Source organism: Cyprinus carpio, chromosome A8, assembly GCF_018340385.1.
Source record: "Cyprinus carpio isolate SPL01 chromosome A8, ASM1834038v1, whole genome shotgun sequence".
NCBI lineage: Eukaryota > Metazoa > Chordata > Actinopteri > Cypriniformes > Cyprinidae > Cyprinus > Cyprinus carpio.
The window spans coordinates 9,938,612-9,957,807 of record NC_056579.1 but is presented as its reverse complement, the minus strand read 5'-3'; the positions used below and the strand labels follow the sequence as shown (position 1 = coordinate 9,957,807).

The 19,196-nt window shown below is 35.8% G+C and overlaps 1 protein-coding gene across 2 annotated transcripts in view; it reads left to right on the top strand.

Annotated features, from left to right (window-relative positions):
- The first annotated feature begins 16,683 nt into the window (after positions 1-16,683).
- The window catches only part of trabd2b (TraB domain containing 2B), a 55,556-nt gene continuing 53,043 nt past the window's right edge, over positions 16,684-19,196 (top strand). Inside the window, exon 1 of one of the 2 annotated variants that reach the window (XM_042762042.1) lies at positions 16,684-17,151. In XM_042762042.1, the coding sequence (XP_042617976.1) occupies positions 17,041-17,151 (111 nt within the window). In that variant the 5' untranslated portion in view covers positions 16,684-17,040. The remainder of the gene's footprint in view (positions 17,152-19,196) is intronic. The other variant, XM_042762041.1, reaches the window with a different exon arrangement.

Sequence of the window (19,196 nt, the reverse complement as noted above, 5' to 3'; positions counted from 1 at the left end):
AATATTAATATATTATATATATATATATAATATATTAATAAGTATATATAGCTCCCCGATTTGATATATATATATATATTTTCTATATATATATATATATATATATATATATATATATACACTTTTAAGTCACACTGTGGCCCTTTGGAAGTTTGCTGAGGCCCATTTGTGGGCCCCAGCTCCCCGATTGAGAACCACTGTTTTAGAAAGTTTCAATGATTTTCTATTTTGTTTGAGGAAAAAAAAACTTTTAGAGAATGCAAATCAAATGCAGGAAAATGTAAATTGCACACAGAAAAAAAAAATATTGTTTAAATCGTACTATTTGTATTTGATGTAAATTTGCACACAAAATAGATACAGAAAAAAAAAATATTGTTTACTTTATTTTCTTATAAACTATAGCAGCTTGTTTAATGTCATTATTGAATTATATAATTTTCGCATCACATCAATGAAGCTGTTCTAATAAATGTTCATAAAATTGAAGGAAAGGTATTCACTGTCTTTTACTCAAGTAAGGAGATTTCTGGGTCTTGTAAATGCTGATGTGTTATTTCTTTAAGGTTTCAATGACCAAAAAGACTGAAGGATAGTAAATCAGAGGAGATTTCTGGGTCTTGTGAAGGCTGAGTAATGATGCTGAAAATTGTATGTTCAGCTTTTAAGAGTAATTCTTTTTAAGTTTTCAAACAGACCAAATTAAAAATTGCACAATAATTTTCACAATCTGTTTTTTTTATTTTCAAGATCCTAATCCTAACTTAATACCATAATTGTTTTTCATAGCCCATGCATAACAGTGACATCATGGGGAATAGAATAGAACGAACATATAATTTTCTGTAAACATTCAAAAAGGGTTAGAATAACACAGACTGTCATTTTCTTGCTTGAATATACATGAACTCTACAGAAGCCAGTAGATTCTGTTGTGTGCATGGCGAACATTCATATAGGCATTGCTCAAGATAAGGCAGTAAGTTAAGGACGAGCCTTCTCATCTTCAAAGAATGCATGACAGCTGCTTTCTGGGATGATGTTCGCAAATGCACAATACGCGAAGAATACAAAAACTCAAACATGATGGGTCAAAGATCAAGATGTTAATCACACCATAAAAATCATGAAGCACAAGTACCTCCCACAGAGAGTGGACAAACACTCATACAATACGCGATGAATTTAAGATGTCAATGCAGTGGCTTAATCTAGCGTTTAATTACCATAAATGACACAAATTCAGTCACAATGCTTTCACTATTACTATACTCTTATGCCATTACTGACATACAAGGAAACACTTCTGTATGTTTTAATGCTAGGGATCCCCAAATTTGACAATCACCTATCAGAACACCTTCCTCAAATATAGATTGATTTTGTATTAAGTTCATTTAGATGTATAAAGTTTTAAGTTGTATAAATTAGAAGTTTTATTAAGTTTGTATAAAGACTTTTAAAGCCAATTAAAAAAATGTAAACTTTTTTTGCTTTTCTGTACATTTTTCAGTGCTAAGGGTTTGAAAAAGCTCTGAAGTATCTTCCTGTCATAAATAGAAATTGGGATAGAGCGAGAGAGAAGGGAAGAGGAACACAGAATGCAGTGGTTGGGAAGACATCTGTAAGCGTTAAGTTTATAAATCATGCTGTCATCACTACATTAGAGCCCTCTTTTCTGGTTTACACAGACTGGATTAAAATACGTTGCTGTCACAAATCAACAGAAGCTGCTCTCTTTCATATTTTCGTGCCTGTTCTCTGTTTACTGTCCTTCACTCAAATAACTGCTAATCTAGCTTTAATATAGAGCTTCCCTAATGGGGTTTCTGTTTGGAACCACAGTGCATACAACCTGATTTTTTTCAGGGACAAGATAGAGCTTTAATAGGTTGGAATTCAGTACATCATTATTATGAGCATATATAGAGTTCTGAGCACTTATTACTGCAGGTTTTTCAATAATATTGAATCAGACATGTCTAATTCAATAAAGCTGAGACTCGTTACAACCAGTCACATAGTATCGGTTCCCATTTTTATAGAAAAAAATATATACTGGAAGTCAATGAAAACTGAAATGTATTTTTATCAACATTTGGAAGAAATTTAAGTCATACAAGTTTGGAATGATATGAGGGTAAGTAAATTATAACACAATTTTCATTTTGGGGTGGACTATCCCTTCTACTGCTGCAATCAGTTCAGTCAAATTCACCAAAAAATAATTTGATGTGTTTTGATAATCTGGCTCATTGAAAATATTCAGATCTCAGAGCAGGTCTTGATTTCTTTGTGAGCAAAGGCAGGAATGCACTACATGACTTTTAAAAAAGATTTTAAAATGCTAGCCATACATTGACCGATTTTGTAGCTATAGAGGAAATACTGGGCATCATGAATGAATAAATGAATGAATGAATGAATGAAGCATTTATATAGCGCTGTATTATTATTGTGTATTGCTGTACACCCAAAACGCTTTACAATCATATACTTGACAACTAAGGATCATACATTAACAGTCTTTAAAGTCATTCAGATCACAGCAAACTCGCACAGAAATGTGTGTCTTTGTTGCTAGGAGACACATGACAAATGAAAACAATGTGTTCTAAAATTGGCTCAAAATATCAAATATGTTTGATATCATCCAAATGGATGGATTTATAGTCTGAAGCTAAATCATTATACACTATGCGATTTTCTATTAATCTCAAATCTGCAGACTTTCTCTGACTTTTGGCAACTAGTGTAAATTTTTCCAGATTGGGGAAAAAATCTGGGCAAACGTTATGTAGTGTATTCCAGCCTTGAGCCATCAAATATTTTTTTCAAACAATTCCTTTAAAAAATGCTGATTGACTCAGGAATGAAACAAGTGAATGTATTTATAAGTAAGTGATTGATTCATTCACTCAACCTATTTGTTCAAAATATCATTAATTTAGGAACAAAACACCACTTGCTTTGCACAGCGGATTTACTGCTGCTTTGTTTGGAAATATTTGCATTGGCAGAGCCAAATCAGACAAAGTACCTGGCAATTATGAATATAAAATGTAAATGACTCAATATTAACCACTTGCTATTATTTAAAGCAATAATCATCCAGCTTGCTTCAATAATATGAGAGAATTATTAGGAGCAATAATGTTTAGCACTTCTAAGGCCATAGGGAATGAAACAGGAGTGCTCAACCTCATTAAATTGGCAGAAATAAAAGGCCTGTCAATAAGTGTTGGTGCGGCAGGAGTCAGGTGACATTTATAGCTGTGTTGCTGAAGGAGGACGGTGGGTGAATTGGCCCGTGAATCCTATGGGTGGGTAAATAGAGGGGAGTCAATCTGAAACCCTAGCCTTACCTGAACCAGACCTTGGCCTCTCTGTCACCCCACCAATTCACAAAGCCAGGCTATGGGTCACAAAGCACCGTAAATACTGCCCAATCTGGCAACCCTGAGACATAATAAACAATGAAGCCAATAAGTGTCCAGTATGTCACTGCCGGTCAAGTCAGTGAGTGTGTAACCCCACAAACAGGCTCCTTATATAAAGGACTGGAAAGATGAATGTGGCTCCCTGGATGCCAAAATGATTAACTGTATGTGATGCTTAATAAAACCAATGAAGTCAAATGTAACTTAATCTATTTATGGAGCAAACGTGAAATGTGGGAGTGTCAGCAAAGCAGTGTATTATTGATTTATTTGCCATCACCAACATGGAGACATGTCGTAACATTTATTCTTATCCGATCCAGATGGCTCCCAGTGCAAAGTTAGATGTTAGAGAGAATTCAGAAATACTGAATTTAGAAATATGTAAGGCGTTGACGTAATGCAATAATAATAAAAAGCCAAACATTTTTCATCTTTAACTATACTTGAATTAATTAGAAAAATAGCCAGAAATAAGTCAATGTCTTCTCTAGTGATAGTTTCTAGAACTATTATAAATTGTCTGACATAAGAAATAAATAAATAACAGTAAAATTGCAACTGATAGAAAATTGTCTGTTATGTTTGTTTATGCATTTTTGTAATATCTAAAAAGAGCTGACATTTTGCGTTATATGGGAAAAAAGGTCAGAATTTAAATTAAATAATTTTAAATTAAATAACTGAAAATAAACCAAATGCTGTTTTTAATCTTTTTTTAATACATATATATTAGAAACTGTCTGTATAAAAATGCTAATATAAAATAACATGACAGCATAATATATAAATAAAATAATGAATAATGAAAAATTACATATATTTTCTTCGCATACACTTCATGCAGGAAAAGTTTTGTGAGAATTATTGTGAGTAATTTGGTTGAAGCTTTTCCATTTCCATGGCAAAACCTGAAGTACCATCTCAAAAAATATAGTGAATAATACTTAGCTAAAAGGTTAAAGCTAAGCTTTACAGTGCACAGAGTTCAAGTCACTGGTCTGTGTAAGGAACTGCCCCCTAAAGAGTGGTTTTTAAATGAAGATAAGAAGTGACAACTTCAACACCCCCTAATTGCTTCCTGGTGACACAGAGTCCATATATTAATTAGACAAGCTCATTCAAAGCCGGAGGAAAAGGGCTGCATTCCCTCTGCCGTTACCCCTATTTGGTTTGGCCCACAGCCAACCTAGTGCAGGTATCACATCAGATTAATGACTAGCTTCTCTGTACAGAGGACTTCCTGTAGTGCCTAGCTGAGGCTCCCTGTGCCAGGCGACTTTTTCCCCCTCTTTATCATTAGATCTGTGGTTTCACGCTCTCTTTCCTTCAGCAGAGTTGTGGCCTCTAATTCCTTCGCTCAAGTAAGGACTCATGCATTAAATGAGAATGCAACAAGCTGTTTTGTTGCGTTCTCTTGTTTTAATTCTGTAATTTCAGCTCATGAGCGACACCAGCCTTTAATGAGAAATAATGACTGTTTTCAAACAGGTGCTCCATTGATTTGAAGAGTCAACACTGACAGGATCAGGAGAAAATGTTTTAAACACTTTACATTTAAGATAAGTCTGGAAGGTATATCATTTTAGATTTGATGCTTTATATTAAAGGGATAGCCCACCTAAAAATGAAAATTCTCTCATCATTTACTCACCCCTCATGTTGAGCTAAAACTGTATGACTTTTTTCTTTTTCTGTGGGACTCAAAAGAATGTATTTTGAAGAATGTACATTGACTTTCATAGTTTTAGTCAAAACATCTTCTTTTGTTTGAGTGGACTATCCCTTAAAAGAAATATATGTCTTTATCAATTGTGGGCCCTCTGAAATGTGACTCATGTGTGCAGTAAGTCACCAACAGAACTCGAAAAGAAAAACAAAACTCTGCAAAAAAACAGAAAAGTAACTATGGAGACAGCAGCGAGGCAACTTGGGAGAGCTTCAAATCAACTTCAGACTGCAATCCTCCCACACACTAAATCCTCCTCTCTCATCTCTCCTCTCATCTGATACTCCTTCTCCTCCCCTGAACCTGAAAAGTGCAGCAGCAGCTTCATGAAGGCCTGATTTAGTGTCGTTCAGAGGCTGCTGAGGGTGGTCAGTTCCACGCTCTGCAGACCCCCTGAGAGTTGAGGAAGTGTGAAGGCTATGAAAGAGAGCTCTCTTGGGTGATACTTGCCTAAGGGCTGATGGGAAAACAAATGTTGACATTCTTCATCTACAGGACCCAAAGTCTCATGCACTATAAATATGATGGTTTGTGTAAAATGTGAGTCTCCAAATGTAAATTTGCTTCCTAAAGTCTAAAACTTCTTACAGTCATGCATTTAAACGTAAAAATACATAATATAAGATAAATAGCTTTCAAGCTATGTTTTTTATTTAGTTTATTAAAAATATAATTTAAGCTAAAAACAACTAAATTACACAATAACACTATGCAAATAACTACTTGGATGCCAAAATGGATTAAAGACTTTTTAAATGTGTGCAAATTTTTTTATTACTATTTAAAAGTTTGGGGACAGTATTTTATTTATTTATTTATTTATTGAAAGAAATAAATACTTTTTTTCAGTAAGGATGCATTAAATTGCTCAAAAGTGACAGTAAAGACATTTATTATGTTACCAAATATTTTTATTTCAAATAATTCTATCAAGTCATATTTATTCATATTAATTTACATTTATGAGACACTTTTATCCAAAGCAACTAACAGTGCATTCAGGCTAACATTTTTTTTTACCTAACGTGTTCCCTGGGAAGCGAACCCACAACCTTTTGCACTGCTAACACAATGCTCTACCACTGAGCCACAGGAACATACCTTAATATTTTTAATCAGAACAGAAGACTAAAAATCTAAAACCTTACCAACACCAAACTTTGGATCAGTATTAATAAACTAATTACTTTCAAACTGAGTTGCAATTTTTACTTAATTTACTCAGTTAACCGTTCATGCTAAAAAAACAAAACAAAAAACAAACAAACAAACAAACAAACAAACAAACAAACAAACAAACAAACAAACAAACAAACAAAAAACTCATAACATTAGACAACCCACTTTAATAATACTAGAAAGAACTATTCACTTGGTAAAAGTTGTTTTAAATTAACCTAGTATCCTAAAACCTCCACTGGTGCCCCTTTAAAAAAATATTAAAAATAGGTGTATGACTCTCCTGCTTGCAGTGGAGTTATGGTTTTGCACAAACTGCATTTTTTGGAGGGACAGCACCTTCCACACTACGTAAGGAAGTTCAGACTTTATTGAGAGATTTGTCTCTTCGAGGAGTGGTTAACCACATGAGAACATAACTGATCAGTCTGTGTGTGTGTAGATTTGAAACAAGGGGCTTACTAGATGATAAATCACAGGCTCTGTCAGGAGAGACTTGGGCCTGAGGGTCTGTCTGGCCCCTGTCATGGAAAACACTGAGAGTCCCTCTCTCACACACACACACATACACATTTATAAACACCCACACAGACAAGCTTATTAATGTGAATAGCAGAGGAATCTGTGCTAATCTAATATAATTAACCATGTGCAAAATCCCTTGAACAAAGCCTCAGCAGACTCCGAGCACTGATTGAAGGGCAGGTCTGCTCTTTTGCTTTCATAGCTGTTCGGTGATCATCAAACAGAACTAGAAAAGAACAGGAACCTCTGTGATTTCTCATAGTTAGACCTAATTTATCAATTTATATAAACTGCATGAGTATGCATGGATGGAATCTTTCAACTTTTCACAAGTTTCGCAAGACAAATTAACTTTTGTTTTTTAGCGAAACGTTGATTAAAGTGCTCTGATTTTTAGCTCTCCGTCCCCATACAAATTATAGTGCTGTTTTAAGTTAACACCACATTTCATACGTGCAAGAACACAGTTTTTACCACTTTCATTTAGAACTAATAAGGGTCCATCTGATATTAGAAACCCTTTTACTCTGCATCAAACATTGGTTCCTTGCTTTATCAGTGTATCACATTCCATCGAACTGAGCCAGGATAAACAGGAAAGAAGGGATTATTGCAATTTTTCATATCCCTCTTTTCTACTCTTGGATGGTATGTTGTGGTCATGCCATGAATTTTATTAAGTTTCCACCTAAAAAACAAAAAACAAAAACAAAAAACCCCTCTGTTGCAGATCAAGGGGGGTTATTTGCCCAATTACCTACACCGTGGCTCATTTACTGTCTGAGTCCTGCATCTTCAAAAAAAGTTGTGTCTCCAAGCACTATATGACGACTAAATGAGAGGTGGAAACAATGAAGGAGTTGACTGGGTTTCTGATAAAAAAAAAAAAAACTAAAGAAGAATACAATCACAAACTGGAACATTATATTATATTGTGTATATATACTGTGTGTGTATATTTAAATATATACACACACACACACACACACACACACACACACACACACACACACACACACACACACACATATATATATATATATATATATATATATATATATATATATATATATATATGTGTGTGTGTATATATATATATATATATATATATATATAAGGTTAGAAATAAACTTTGCCATACACGCACACACACATTTCTATATTTTAGCAATGAAATCTTTTTATTTTAAGAAGCCATTTATTTATTTGGAGAAACATTACGAGAAACGCCCACTTTTCACAGGCCAATCAATTCATAATGTAAATAATCAAGTGCCTTTCTACATTTTCTCATTGAATATCTTCTTTCACTTGGAAATACATCAAATTATGGAAAAAAAAAACAGTTTGATCAAAGAGTTTCATATACATTTTTAGTTAAAAAAAACTATTTGAGTTTTTACAATTAAATAACATAATTATCTTGAAGTTTTACGGGTAATATAAAAAATGTAATATGGTTAAATTTACTTAACCCTTTTAAATAACTTTAAATAAGAGAGTTTAGAAAAACATTCTTAGAATTCTGTTCATTCTTTTAAAAAAAGAAACATTTATTATTTATGCTGTGATCTCATTCTGAACAAGAGAGTCAGATTGCAGTACTGAAATGCTTTAGACCCAACACATGATGATAAGAGAACATGCAGATGCTCTGATCGGAAGGGAGGTTTGCAAACAGAAACAAATAAAAGTGTTTCATAACATGTCTCCATGTGTATGGGGAAAAAAAATCTAAGAAATGCATCTCACAGAATGACTGTTTTTTTTATGGCTGAGCATAAGGCACTCATCTCATTTAAATCAAATTGAGGGAAACAGTGCTATCACACACAGCATCTAAGATATGACATGACTCAACTATCTGAGATTGATTTAAGAGAAATCAGCATCTCGTCTCTGATACCACACAAATCTGGCTGGACCGTGAGTGCAGTCATTAATCAAGCTGCCTGTCTGCATACGGGCCTTGCTGTGTTTTAACCTCCTGTTGAGTGGTGTGTGTTTTAGCCAAACAAGAGTCCTTCACCTTTGCCCACGTATTTAAAACAAACCCCTACAGGCTTTACTTGGGGGTCCGGCCCAGTGTAACTGAGTCTAGCTGAAGCCTCTGAAATGCAAACCCTTTGCAAAAAACAAGTACAATTTAGCATGTGTTCAAAAAAAGGTATGCATTAGAAATAATAAACTTATAGTGCAAAAATTAATGTAATGTTTTCAGACACTTAACTGCATGTTATTTATAATAAAATGAAAATATATTATACTTTAAATTTATTTTAAATGTAATTAGCTGAACCTGAGAGTACTTTTTTGATCCACTTATGTACATAATTTAATAATTACTTTTTTGAAAAAGTCTATTGCTGAATGTACTGACAAATATTTTTTAAAGCATAGCGAACAATTATTAAAACATAATTATTTAAAACAGACTTTAAAGAAAGTTTTGACATTTTATGTGTTTTATGTGACATTGTATGTATTTTTTATATTCTTTATATAAGATTTTAAGTACACTACAAGAGCACTTTCAATACAAGTTCATTTCTTCACTTCTTATGACCATCTCATCATCAAAGTTATTGATTAATATGATTTTATTCGGAATATGATAATGATTTCAACACTACTCTTCATGCCAGGAAAAGTAACGTGAATGATTCATTCATGTCTCACACAAAAATACACATACTTGCATAATTTCTTCCATACAAACTGTGCGTGAAATTCATCTGCACAAACATGTGGCACATCAGGCCACGGCTGCTGGCAGGACAATAAACAAATCACAAAATGAAAACAGCATAATGCGTGTTTCCTTTTCCTACACGCACTGTACTGTATGTTACAGTAAAAGCTCAGACACATGCTCAGAATCAGCAGGAGAAGCAAAAAATGAGAGCTGAGCTTTTCCTGGAAGAGCACACACTCATACTCACAATGATTTTTTCTGGTTTTGTGCCGTTTATTGGAAAGAGGGGTTGTAGGATCATTGAAGGAATGGATGGGTGGGATGTTTCCTAGCTTTATCATGTCTATACTGACAGCTTCTCTTTGCTTCTTTGTTTTGCCAGAGAGTAACAACTGTTTGTATGCTGAAATTGAAAACATGCAGCAGAACAAGAAAAGACAGGATCTGATTGTGCTGTTTACTGACAGCACTGGATGAAAACAAACTGTAGAGGAAAGTAGCACAATTGTGGTGTCAGGGAGTGCAGAGTCTGTCATGGAAACCAAAAGCAGAGCATTTTTTTTTACTTCAACCTCCTTTTTTTTTTCCTCTCCTGAGAAAACTTACTTGCACTTATAGCATCCCTGGAGAGCTTTAGGTCACTGAATTTGTTTTTGTCTATCATTCCAGTCATTTATTTAAGACATAAAATGCTGGACAAGATCTTAATTTGTCTTTTATTTATCCAGTGAAGTAGGTTACTTCATGAAGGACATAATCTTTTGTGCAAAATTACACAAAGACAGGTCAAGACATGAAACTGATGTACTGTAGTTTGTCAGAACTTGTAATGCACTTCTGAGTATTGAAAAAATGGCATTTCAATTCAGTCCACTTGACAGACTGGGGAAGTAGTCCACATCTCTCTCCCATGGCCCGCTGGCCAGCTGTGAATTATCTATGATTTCTGGGACAAAAATAATCAGCACAATCTCAAATCACAGCATTTACACAAACATTTAAAAGGGCCAACATGAGAGAGCTAACAATCAGCTAACCATCAATTTTTGCAGGACTTCAGAGATGTCTTCATATCAACATCATCTAAAGAGGCTGCTTTCTAAAACATCAAAAAATATGTGGAAAAAGACAGATTTGATCATTTAATACTTTTTTTTAACCATTTGAAATGTTTGAAAGTAATAGATGGAACTGAATGTTAATTTTTACCCCTTTCACCTTCCTTAATAAAACGAAGATTTGTTGTGCTTTTATTACATGAAACATAACTACACAATAAAAATAAATTTAAATAATCAATAACAATAATAATAATAATAATAATAATGAGGAGGAATAATAATAATAATAATAATAATAATAATAATAATAATAATAATAAAATGTAATAATAAATAACATTATTGTTTTAAAAAGACCAGGCTTCCTTGTTAACCAAGTACACACACACAGCATCCACCCAATGCCAAAACATTTCAAAATCTGACAAGCAATCCAGGTCAAGAAACTAAGATGTTCTTTAAGAATACTGGAAAAATTCTAGATAAACATGGTTAAGATTTCACCACTCATAAAACCCCACACAGTATTCAGCAGCCAGGAAACAGGCCTCTCTGTATTTTCTTAGGCAGCTCGCTGGCCACCCCCCACTTGTCTCATACACACACACACACACACACACACACACACACACACACACACACACACAAGTACATTTTAAAGAGAAGATGATACACTTTATCTAACGGTGTGGCAGTACATTGTGACTGGCAAATTTATGACAATAAATGTTTGCCTGCTTTGGTCATATTAAGTGCTCTAGCAAACACTATAATTACATGGTCAGAGAATATGTGATTTACACCGGCTTCAGTATGGAGTACCACTGTCTCTGTGGGAAATTCTGGATCCCTGTTGCCAATCTAGCCACTAGCATCTCTTGGACAAAGATAAGCCGATTTGCGGTGAATGTGAATAAACTGCTGCCTGACAATGATGCCCTGGATGTTATTTCCATAATATTATGATTTCTTTTGTTCAAATCCAGACTTCCAGGTCGCACTATATTAAACCACCACAATTTTTAACCAGCAGTAATTTTGGAGCTCTTTGTACAGTTGCATCATGAATAGAAGACGCTATTGAGTCTATTCAGACTGTAACATTGAGAGACCCCAGTAACAGATGAAGCCATAGCAGGGGTCCCCCACAGATCATCATGCAATTACACATATAATCTCTGATCTAAAATGAAAGCACTGTTGCATTACGGGAAGCCTTTGTTTGTGAGCTCTTTGATGTGATTGTTCAGTGTCTTCTGAGGTTATGAACACAGAAATGTGCGCAGAAACTCTCTTCTTTCCACTCTCTCTCCTACATACATACACTAACAAGCCAGTTAAGCCTTTTCCAATATCAAACAAAGCTAAACAATTCCATCCACAGTTTCTGATATTCCTTGGAAGCAACTATACTTTCAAATTCGATTTTTAAGAAATTCCATCAGTCTCACAGAAAGCGAACAACCATCCGTCTGTCGCCTTCTCATCTTATCATCATCTGAATTTCTCCTCCAACCCCCACCTCTCACTTTCACTCCTTCTCTCCATCTCTCTACTGATACATTACATATCCCCACAGACACAGTCTACATACAATCAAAACCTAAGAAATTGAAACACAAAACAAGCCACAAACAATCTCAAAAAAAAAAATCAACTTTAAAGGAGCCATGTGTAATGTCTGGCAAAAAAATCAAGTCATACTCCACATTCCATACCAGATGGGGGCAGTATGCCTCAATAAAGTGAATTGGTCTACTCTAGAGTAACAAACGAGAAACGGCATAGTCTCTATGCTCCGCCCCTACCTTCACAACAACCCTAGAGCCAAAGCCGAAGCCTAAGAGGACGTTTTGCCTCCAGAGGAACGTTGGGTGATGTCAAGTGATTTTGAAACATGACATCTTCAAGCTACTCCCCTTCACCTTTACCAGTGAATATGTTCATATTCGTTTTGTTCATATTACATTTTGAATTGTATATACACATTATTTGAATTAAATTAATTTGACAGACAGCATTCTGTCAACATCATTGGTCAACATCAGACAGCTGATGTTGACCAAGCTAGCACCAACCAACGTAACCAGATCTGCCAACTCTCAAGCATTCACCGTGAGGCACACGCAATTGACTCTTTTCACACGCTTTCAAAAACTTGACCGCTCTGAATATAGTGAGTGAGTGCGCGCGCGCGGGCCGGGGCGCTCTCTCTCTCTCTCTCTCTCTCTCTCGGGTTCATTATCATCAAAGACATTTCAAGCTTCTTAGGTAATGTTACATTTTAGCATCAGCTTGGTAGAGACGGGCTTTGGTAGATAACAGGTGAAAACCGGATCGGATCTGTGGGTAAGTTATAGCTAGCTTACTATCAAACGCAGCTACGGTTAGCCATCGCTAACATTAGCATGTTTATCGAACAGCCTTCGATACATTTCTATGTTATAACTTCCCGAAAAAAAATACGCAAACATATAAAACAAACTTCTAGCGAAATACTAACAGCATCTTACTTACCAATCCAAAAGAAATGTTGCAAGTTCGGAGTCGAAGCTCATTTCTTTCAAGTCCATCAGTTGTCTCCAGCGATGGAAAGCAGTGCCGATGTTTACTCTGTTTCGGCTCCTTTTCTTATCGGATTTGATTTGTGATTCCGAGCGCGGGTTGCTTGACATCAGCTTCAAGTACGCCCACAAGCCGTGCGAGTTATTCGTGTATTGCAGGTTGGCTGGTGGTTATGTTGCCCGCACACCGCCTCCCATGGCCGAAACTGGTATTACGACACCTGTCGGGCCATGGCTAGTAATGCTAATGCTAATTAAGGTTGATATCTCTGCAGCACTATAACTTGACATTTTTTTAATGACATCATCGCCCTTATTTCTTCTCATTCTTTTGATGCGTGTAGGTCATTTTTTGGATATTTTTACCTCAATTTTTACACATGGCACCTTTAATGTTTTTGTAGTTTGCTACACTTTGCTGTCAAAACTACACAAGTTCTTCATGTTTTGGCAAGAAGATTTTGAAATCTTATAGCCATTTAAGTATGCATTTTTTTCCACAGGCTGGTTTATTACTAGTTCATTCAACTCACTGCCTCACGTGTCTTCTACTGACCCCTGAATGACACTTGCAACCCCCTTCTGTGAGGACCTCTTTGCCCCCTACTGTCTTAAGAAATCCAGAGCAACATAAACCACAACAATACATCAGAATTTACAACAAAGATGTATTATTTTGGGTTTAAGGGACAATTTAAAAGTTATTTGAAAGTTACCACTGACTACAGTATTGTATCATGTTCAGCTACAGAACAGACAATGTCTGTCTGTCAGGATGAGCAAACATCTGCACGGTTCGAGCTAGAATTGTTCAATTTCCATTTTTTTCCCTATCCCTCTCACTGGGAACTTTCCCTTTTGTTTGACTTTGTCTTAGGTTACTGACAGCAGCACAATGGGTTTAGTTTGCTCTCACAGTCTCTTGTAATGCTATGAATGGGCAATAGAGGGCACCGTTTTAAAGATAAACAAGTTAAACTGTCACAGGTATAATGGACAAAGCAGGTAAAGCACAAAAAGATCAAAATTAGCACAAGCTAAAAAAAAAATTAAAGGAAAAAAGACCTTATATAAATGGAGAGATTTTGTCTTGATTCAATCATGAATAATGAGCTCATTTGGGGGTAAGCTGTGAAATGTCAAAGCCTCAGTTCTGGGCCTCTAAAACACGAAAAACATGCGACTTGAGAAACTTTGAGGTGAAAGACATTACCCACTCCATCCTAAAAAAGCAGCTTGATGGCATATGAGAGCGCAGACTAATCTGTCAGCATGTTTGTTTGGTTGAACGTCTAACTGAAGGGTTCAGTCTGAGAGTGAGGTGAATGAATGCAGATACTACTATGACAGTGCGACCATATGTGCGCCCTTTAGGAAAAAACACAAGCTCTTGGCTTATGCGTCCCTAGGTATTCATTAAAGAAACAACCAGAACAATAACTTTCAACTGTTTTATTTCCACTATCCGAGTGCACAATGTGTGTGTGTGTGTGTGTGTGTGTGTGTGTGTGTGTGTGTGTGTGTGTGTGTGTGTGTATATATATATTGTGTGTGTGTTACACATATACATAAATATATAAATACACATATTTGTGTGTGTGTGTGTGTGTGTGTGTGTAGGAATATTCCGTAACAAGCTTCGCGCACTCACCAGCCAAGAATGTGAAAATTACCCTCAGAGCCCGAACTCTTGCAAGGCACGGTTTCAACAGATATATGCATCTGCAGGTGGCCACAGGTGAAACAGAAGACAAGTACGAAAGGAAAAGCCCTAAGTAACAGAACACACACAATGAGAGAAGCCAGATGAGATTTACGTGAGAGTAACAGTCAAATAAACCTGCTAAAAGGCACATACGGTCAACAAGCCGTAGAATAACAATTACATGGGATTATCTGTCATTCAGATGGAAAAATTATTCTCAGTGAATCTCTTACTGCAACTACAGCATGCAGGGGAAACTGTGAGGAAGAGCTAGCACTGGAACCAATCGTTTAATCATTTAATTGTTCAGCAACACTTGTGATTGAAACGTGCTGCTTTAAAACTTACTGATACTGCACATCATCAAGGCCTGGTTGAGCAGCCTTGCACATAAACAATTAGAAGGCTGTAATCAGTGTGGTGTAATCACTGAGCCGACAGAAAATATACAGTAGGTAAGAGCAAGTATGCCCACGTTGGAGCCTCATAAAGGACCTGTGGAGAGTCTTGAGAATGAGACATGATGGAGACACAAAGGGGCTCTTGTGTCGACCCTTTCTGCTGTCACCAGTGGAGCTCCAGCACTCGTTTTGAAGGATAGCCTATGATTAATTGCCCACTACTTGACACTGTCACTCGGCCGTCCACTCGGACAATAACATGAGTCACGGCACCAGAGCTGGGCACTGCGGAAAAATGACAACTGGCTTTCAGAACAGCCATTTATCCTCCAGTGGTTCTGGCCGGAATTACACATCCTTCACAAGACTTGGAATGAAAAAACAAACTTAAAATATATTTTTGCAGGCATTACTTCCTACAATGTTTAGATTCATTAATCATAGCTACGTCTGCAATCCATAATATGTCAATGTAAAAATAATTAGAGCCAATGAGCACGATGCATTACTGTCAAATAGACGGTGACAGTGATGAATTGCGGGTAAACGGTACAAAATACCAGAAATGAAACATCTAAGTGTCAAAAGACCACGATGTCATGCTTTCTATACACAATGTCACATTTAAAAAAAAAACAACAACAAATGAATTCATGCAGAAAGCGTCAGTCTGTGCTGTATCAGAGAAAGGAATCAAAGGAAAAATGTTATCTTGTGGAACTGCTTTTGACTGTCAGATTATTTTGACTCCCTAAAATAGATGTCAAATGTTTTCCGTTTAATTTTAAAAAAGATATAGTAATAACTGGAAGTCACCTTAATATAGTGATAACTAATGTTAGCTTTTATGGATAAAATGTAGGCCTACATGCAATTTTACTGTAAAAAAAAAAGTTTATGGAACTAAAGCATGAATTAAAATATATTTTACAGTTAAAACATTCCTAGAAGTCCCTGTATGACACATCCCATTCTATTTATCTACATACTTATATTTCTTTTTTTAATCATGTATATTAGGGTGTGTATGTTACACTTTATGTATGTATCCCCTGTAATATTATGGTGTTTATTAGTAGGCTATTTTTGGGGGACAGAGTAGTAAGGCCCCTGTATTAACATAGTAGCCTATTAAACATTATAGTAGTACAGAGCTACTAAATAGTTCTGCAGTAAATTTAACCAGATTTTTTTTACAAAGCCTTCATACCTGTACATCTAATGAAAAGTCATCATCTATCTAAAGACCAGGACATTTTTTCAGTGATCAGTGAGGAGCACTGTTGTGTTCCATGACCGTCGAAATGTTAAACACTCCGAAAGAACCTGCTCTCCCCTCCTCTTAACAAGCAGAGGGGAAACATTCAAGGCGTTTCACGTTCTCTGCGCTGTTAAACTGGAAACTTGAGGGGCGCAGCATAGAGTTTGTGCTCTCCACAGCTGGGCAGCTGTAGAGAGTGAGAGAGAGAGAGAGAGAGAGAGAGAGAGAGAGAGAGAGAGAGAGAGAGAGAGAGAGAGAGAGAGAGAGAGAGAGAGAGAGAACGCGAATCCCTTTGAAAGTCTGGGTCAGGAGAATGGCGGAGGGGCAGAATGCTTTCATTTGGAGACGGCAAATGTGAGCCCACAATCATCACCTGCGGAAAACATTTTATTTGTGCTGTGAAACTAGGAGAAACTTGTAAACAACAGAGGTAACGGGGCTGAGGGAAGCGTGAGGTGTCCTGTGCCCTCTCATCTCGAAATGAACTGTCACTCGGGACTACGATGGTTGGTGACTTTATGCGCTTTCTTTCAAGTGGGCTCACCGTGGGACACGCACCAGAGCACGCGGAAATGTGACAAGCCCGTATCGGTGAGTTTGTCTATAGTGCGCATGAAGTTGCTTCGCGCGCACTGCACTCACCTTTGCAGAACCTCTTAAATGGCGTGTCATTAAGATCTATCTCATATGATATTATTATAGGAGAATGGTTCACTGTCTGATCTTCTCCGTTGGTGATGTGGGCTATTTTAAAGAGGTGCTTTTATTACCAACAACTGAAATAATTCAATTTAAAGACTGTGACTCGAAATTATTAGAATGGTTGTAATGTGTGATAGTTCAATTTAACTTGGAAGTTTTTTAGTAGAATAGAAGTAAAGGGAAAAGGTTAAAAATAGATCAACTCATTTTATCTGTAGACTACGATCTTTTTCTCAGACTACAAGTTTTTCTAAACATAACTGTATTTGTCCACTAAAATACGTGTGCATTTTGCAAAAAATTAAAAACTTAAATTGCTATTTTAACATAAAACAATTACTTTTGCTGAGGTTCAGTAGGGGTTTCGTTTTTTATTTAATTATTCTGCACGATCTTGTTCCTCTTCATATCATTAACAAATATACCTAAAAATAAATGTTATAATGTAAATTTTAATAAACATTAGACGTTTTTATAGTGACATAATTAGTACAAAAACAACTATTTTAATATAATTATTATATTTGTTGCATTTCGGTTATCAAATGAGCCATAACGGAATATCTATTTTAAAACAATAATTATTTAGTGGCGTCCAGCCAGCTGCGTGTCACTTCTTGTCATGTAATCGTAGAAATCTGGGCCAGAAAAAATGACTTTTTGTGCCAAGTGAAATACTGCTAAAATCTTGCCAGTGCAGTGCCAGTTTATGTGTCAAAGGAAAAAGAGGGAAGCCCCACTGGTGAATAGACTTCAAATGCATTTATATGGAAAAAAAATTCACTGACCCCCATAAACAGATCAAGTTTCATTGAGACGAGAACTGGTAAAGTAGTTATGGAGCATATTTACTTCGTTATGATTTGGCAAGTTGCGCGAGGCTGCTTAATGCAATTAATGTTTCGCTTTCATCTGAGCCACACAGTGCATGGATGAGAGAATTAATCATCGGTCTAGGAGGAAATCATAAGGAATGATACATATATTCCATCAAACATATGTAATATCGACTATCCCAAGTTTTAAAAGAGAGTGCTGATTCTTCGCTAATTCCATACAGCGTTTGTGTATTTATAGGCATGCAAATCGAACATTAATGCATTATGCACGCAAACGTTCTTCCAGTCTGCCTTTCTATTTGTTTTGACAATTAATGTTTATCTTTTCCTGGAGATTTATATCATTAATGGTCCCATTGTCCAGGACATGACCTGTGCATTCTTAATGTAATTCATAATGCGCGAGTACTGCGAGGCCTGTTTTTGGTTAAGAAATTACTCCATAAAACAGAGCAGAGGGTTTGTGAATGTGACCTACTCATTCAGAATATATTACTTTAGTATATAAGCTTCTCTCCAGTAAAGCTGGTCATTGTTCGAGCCATTTCCACAGGTGTCCAAATCCAATATGAATACATGAGCAGTCGCGACCCCTCCCAAAAAATAAAAATAAAGGAATAACTGCAGTCTGTGGAGGCACATTAAAATCACTGACAAATAAGGATGTTGGATTAAAAAAAGAATAATAAAAAAAAAACTAAAATAATTTTAAAACGTCATAAGTTCTTAGAAATACAATCTAATCTTTGTATTATATGTTGGTTTCATACATTCTTGAAACACATTATACCATTTAAAAAAATATATATTTTGATTTTATGAGCCTAAAATGTCACGTGGTGTAACCATCAAGTAAAAAACCCTTTATGTACTCCTTATTTTCAAAATGGTTATTTTCAGAAAGTTTTCAAACGTATTTTAAGGTAATATTAACAAATGTATACAAATGTATGTGTATATACATACAAACATCATGAAATAGCATCCTATCTATCCTACCCATCAACTCTTGACTCATGGTTAATAAACTCTAAACTGCTCTTTCCTGATCTGAGGTGGTTGAACAATTCATTAAATTTAAAGGTTGATCGTTTC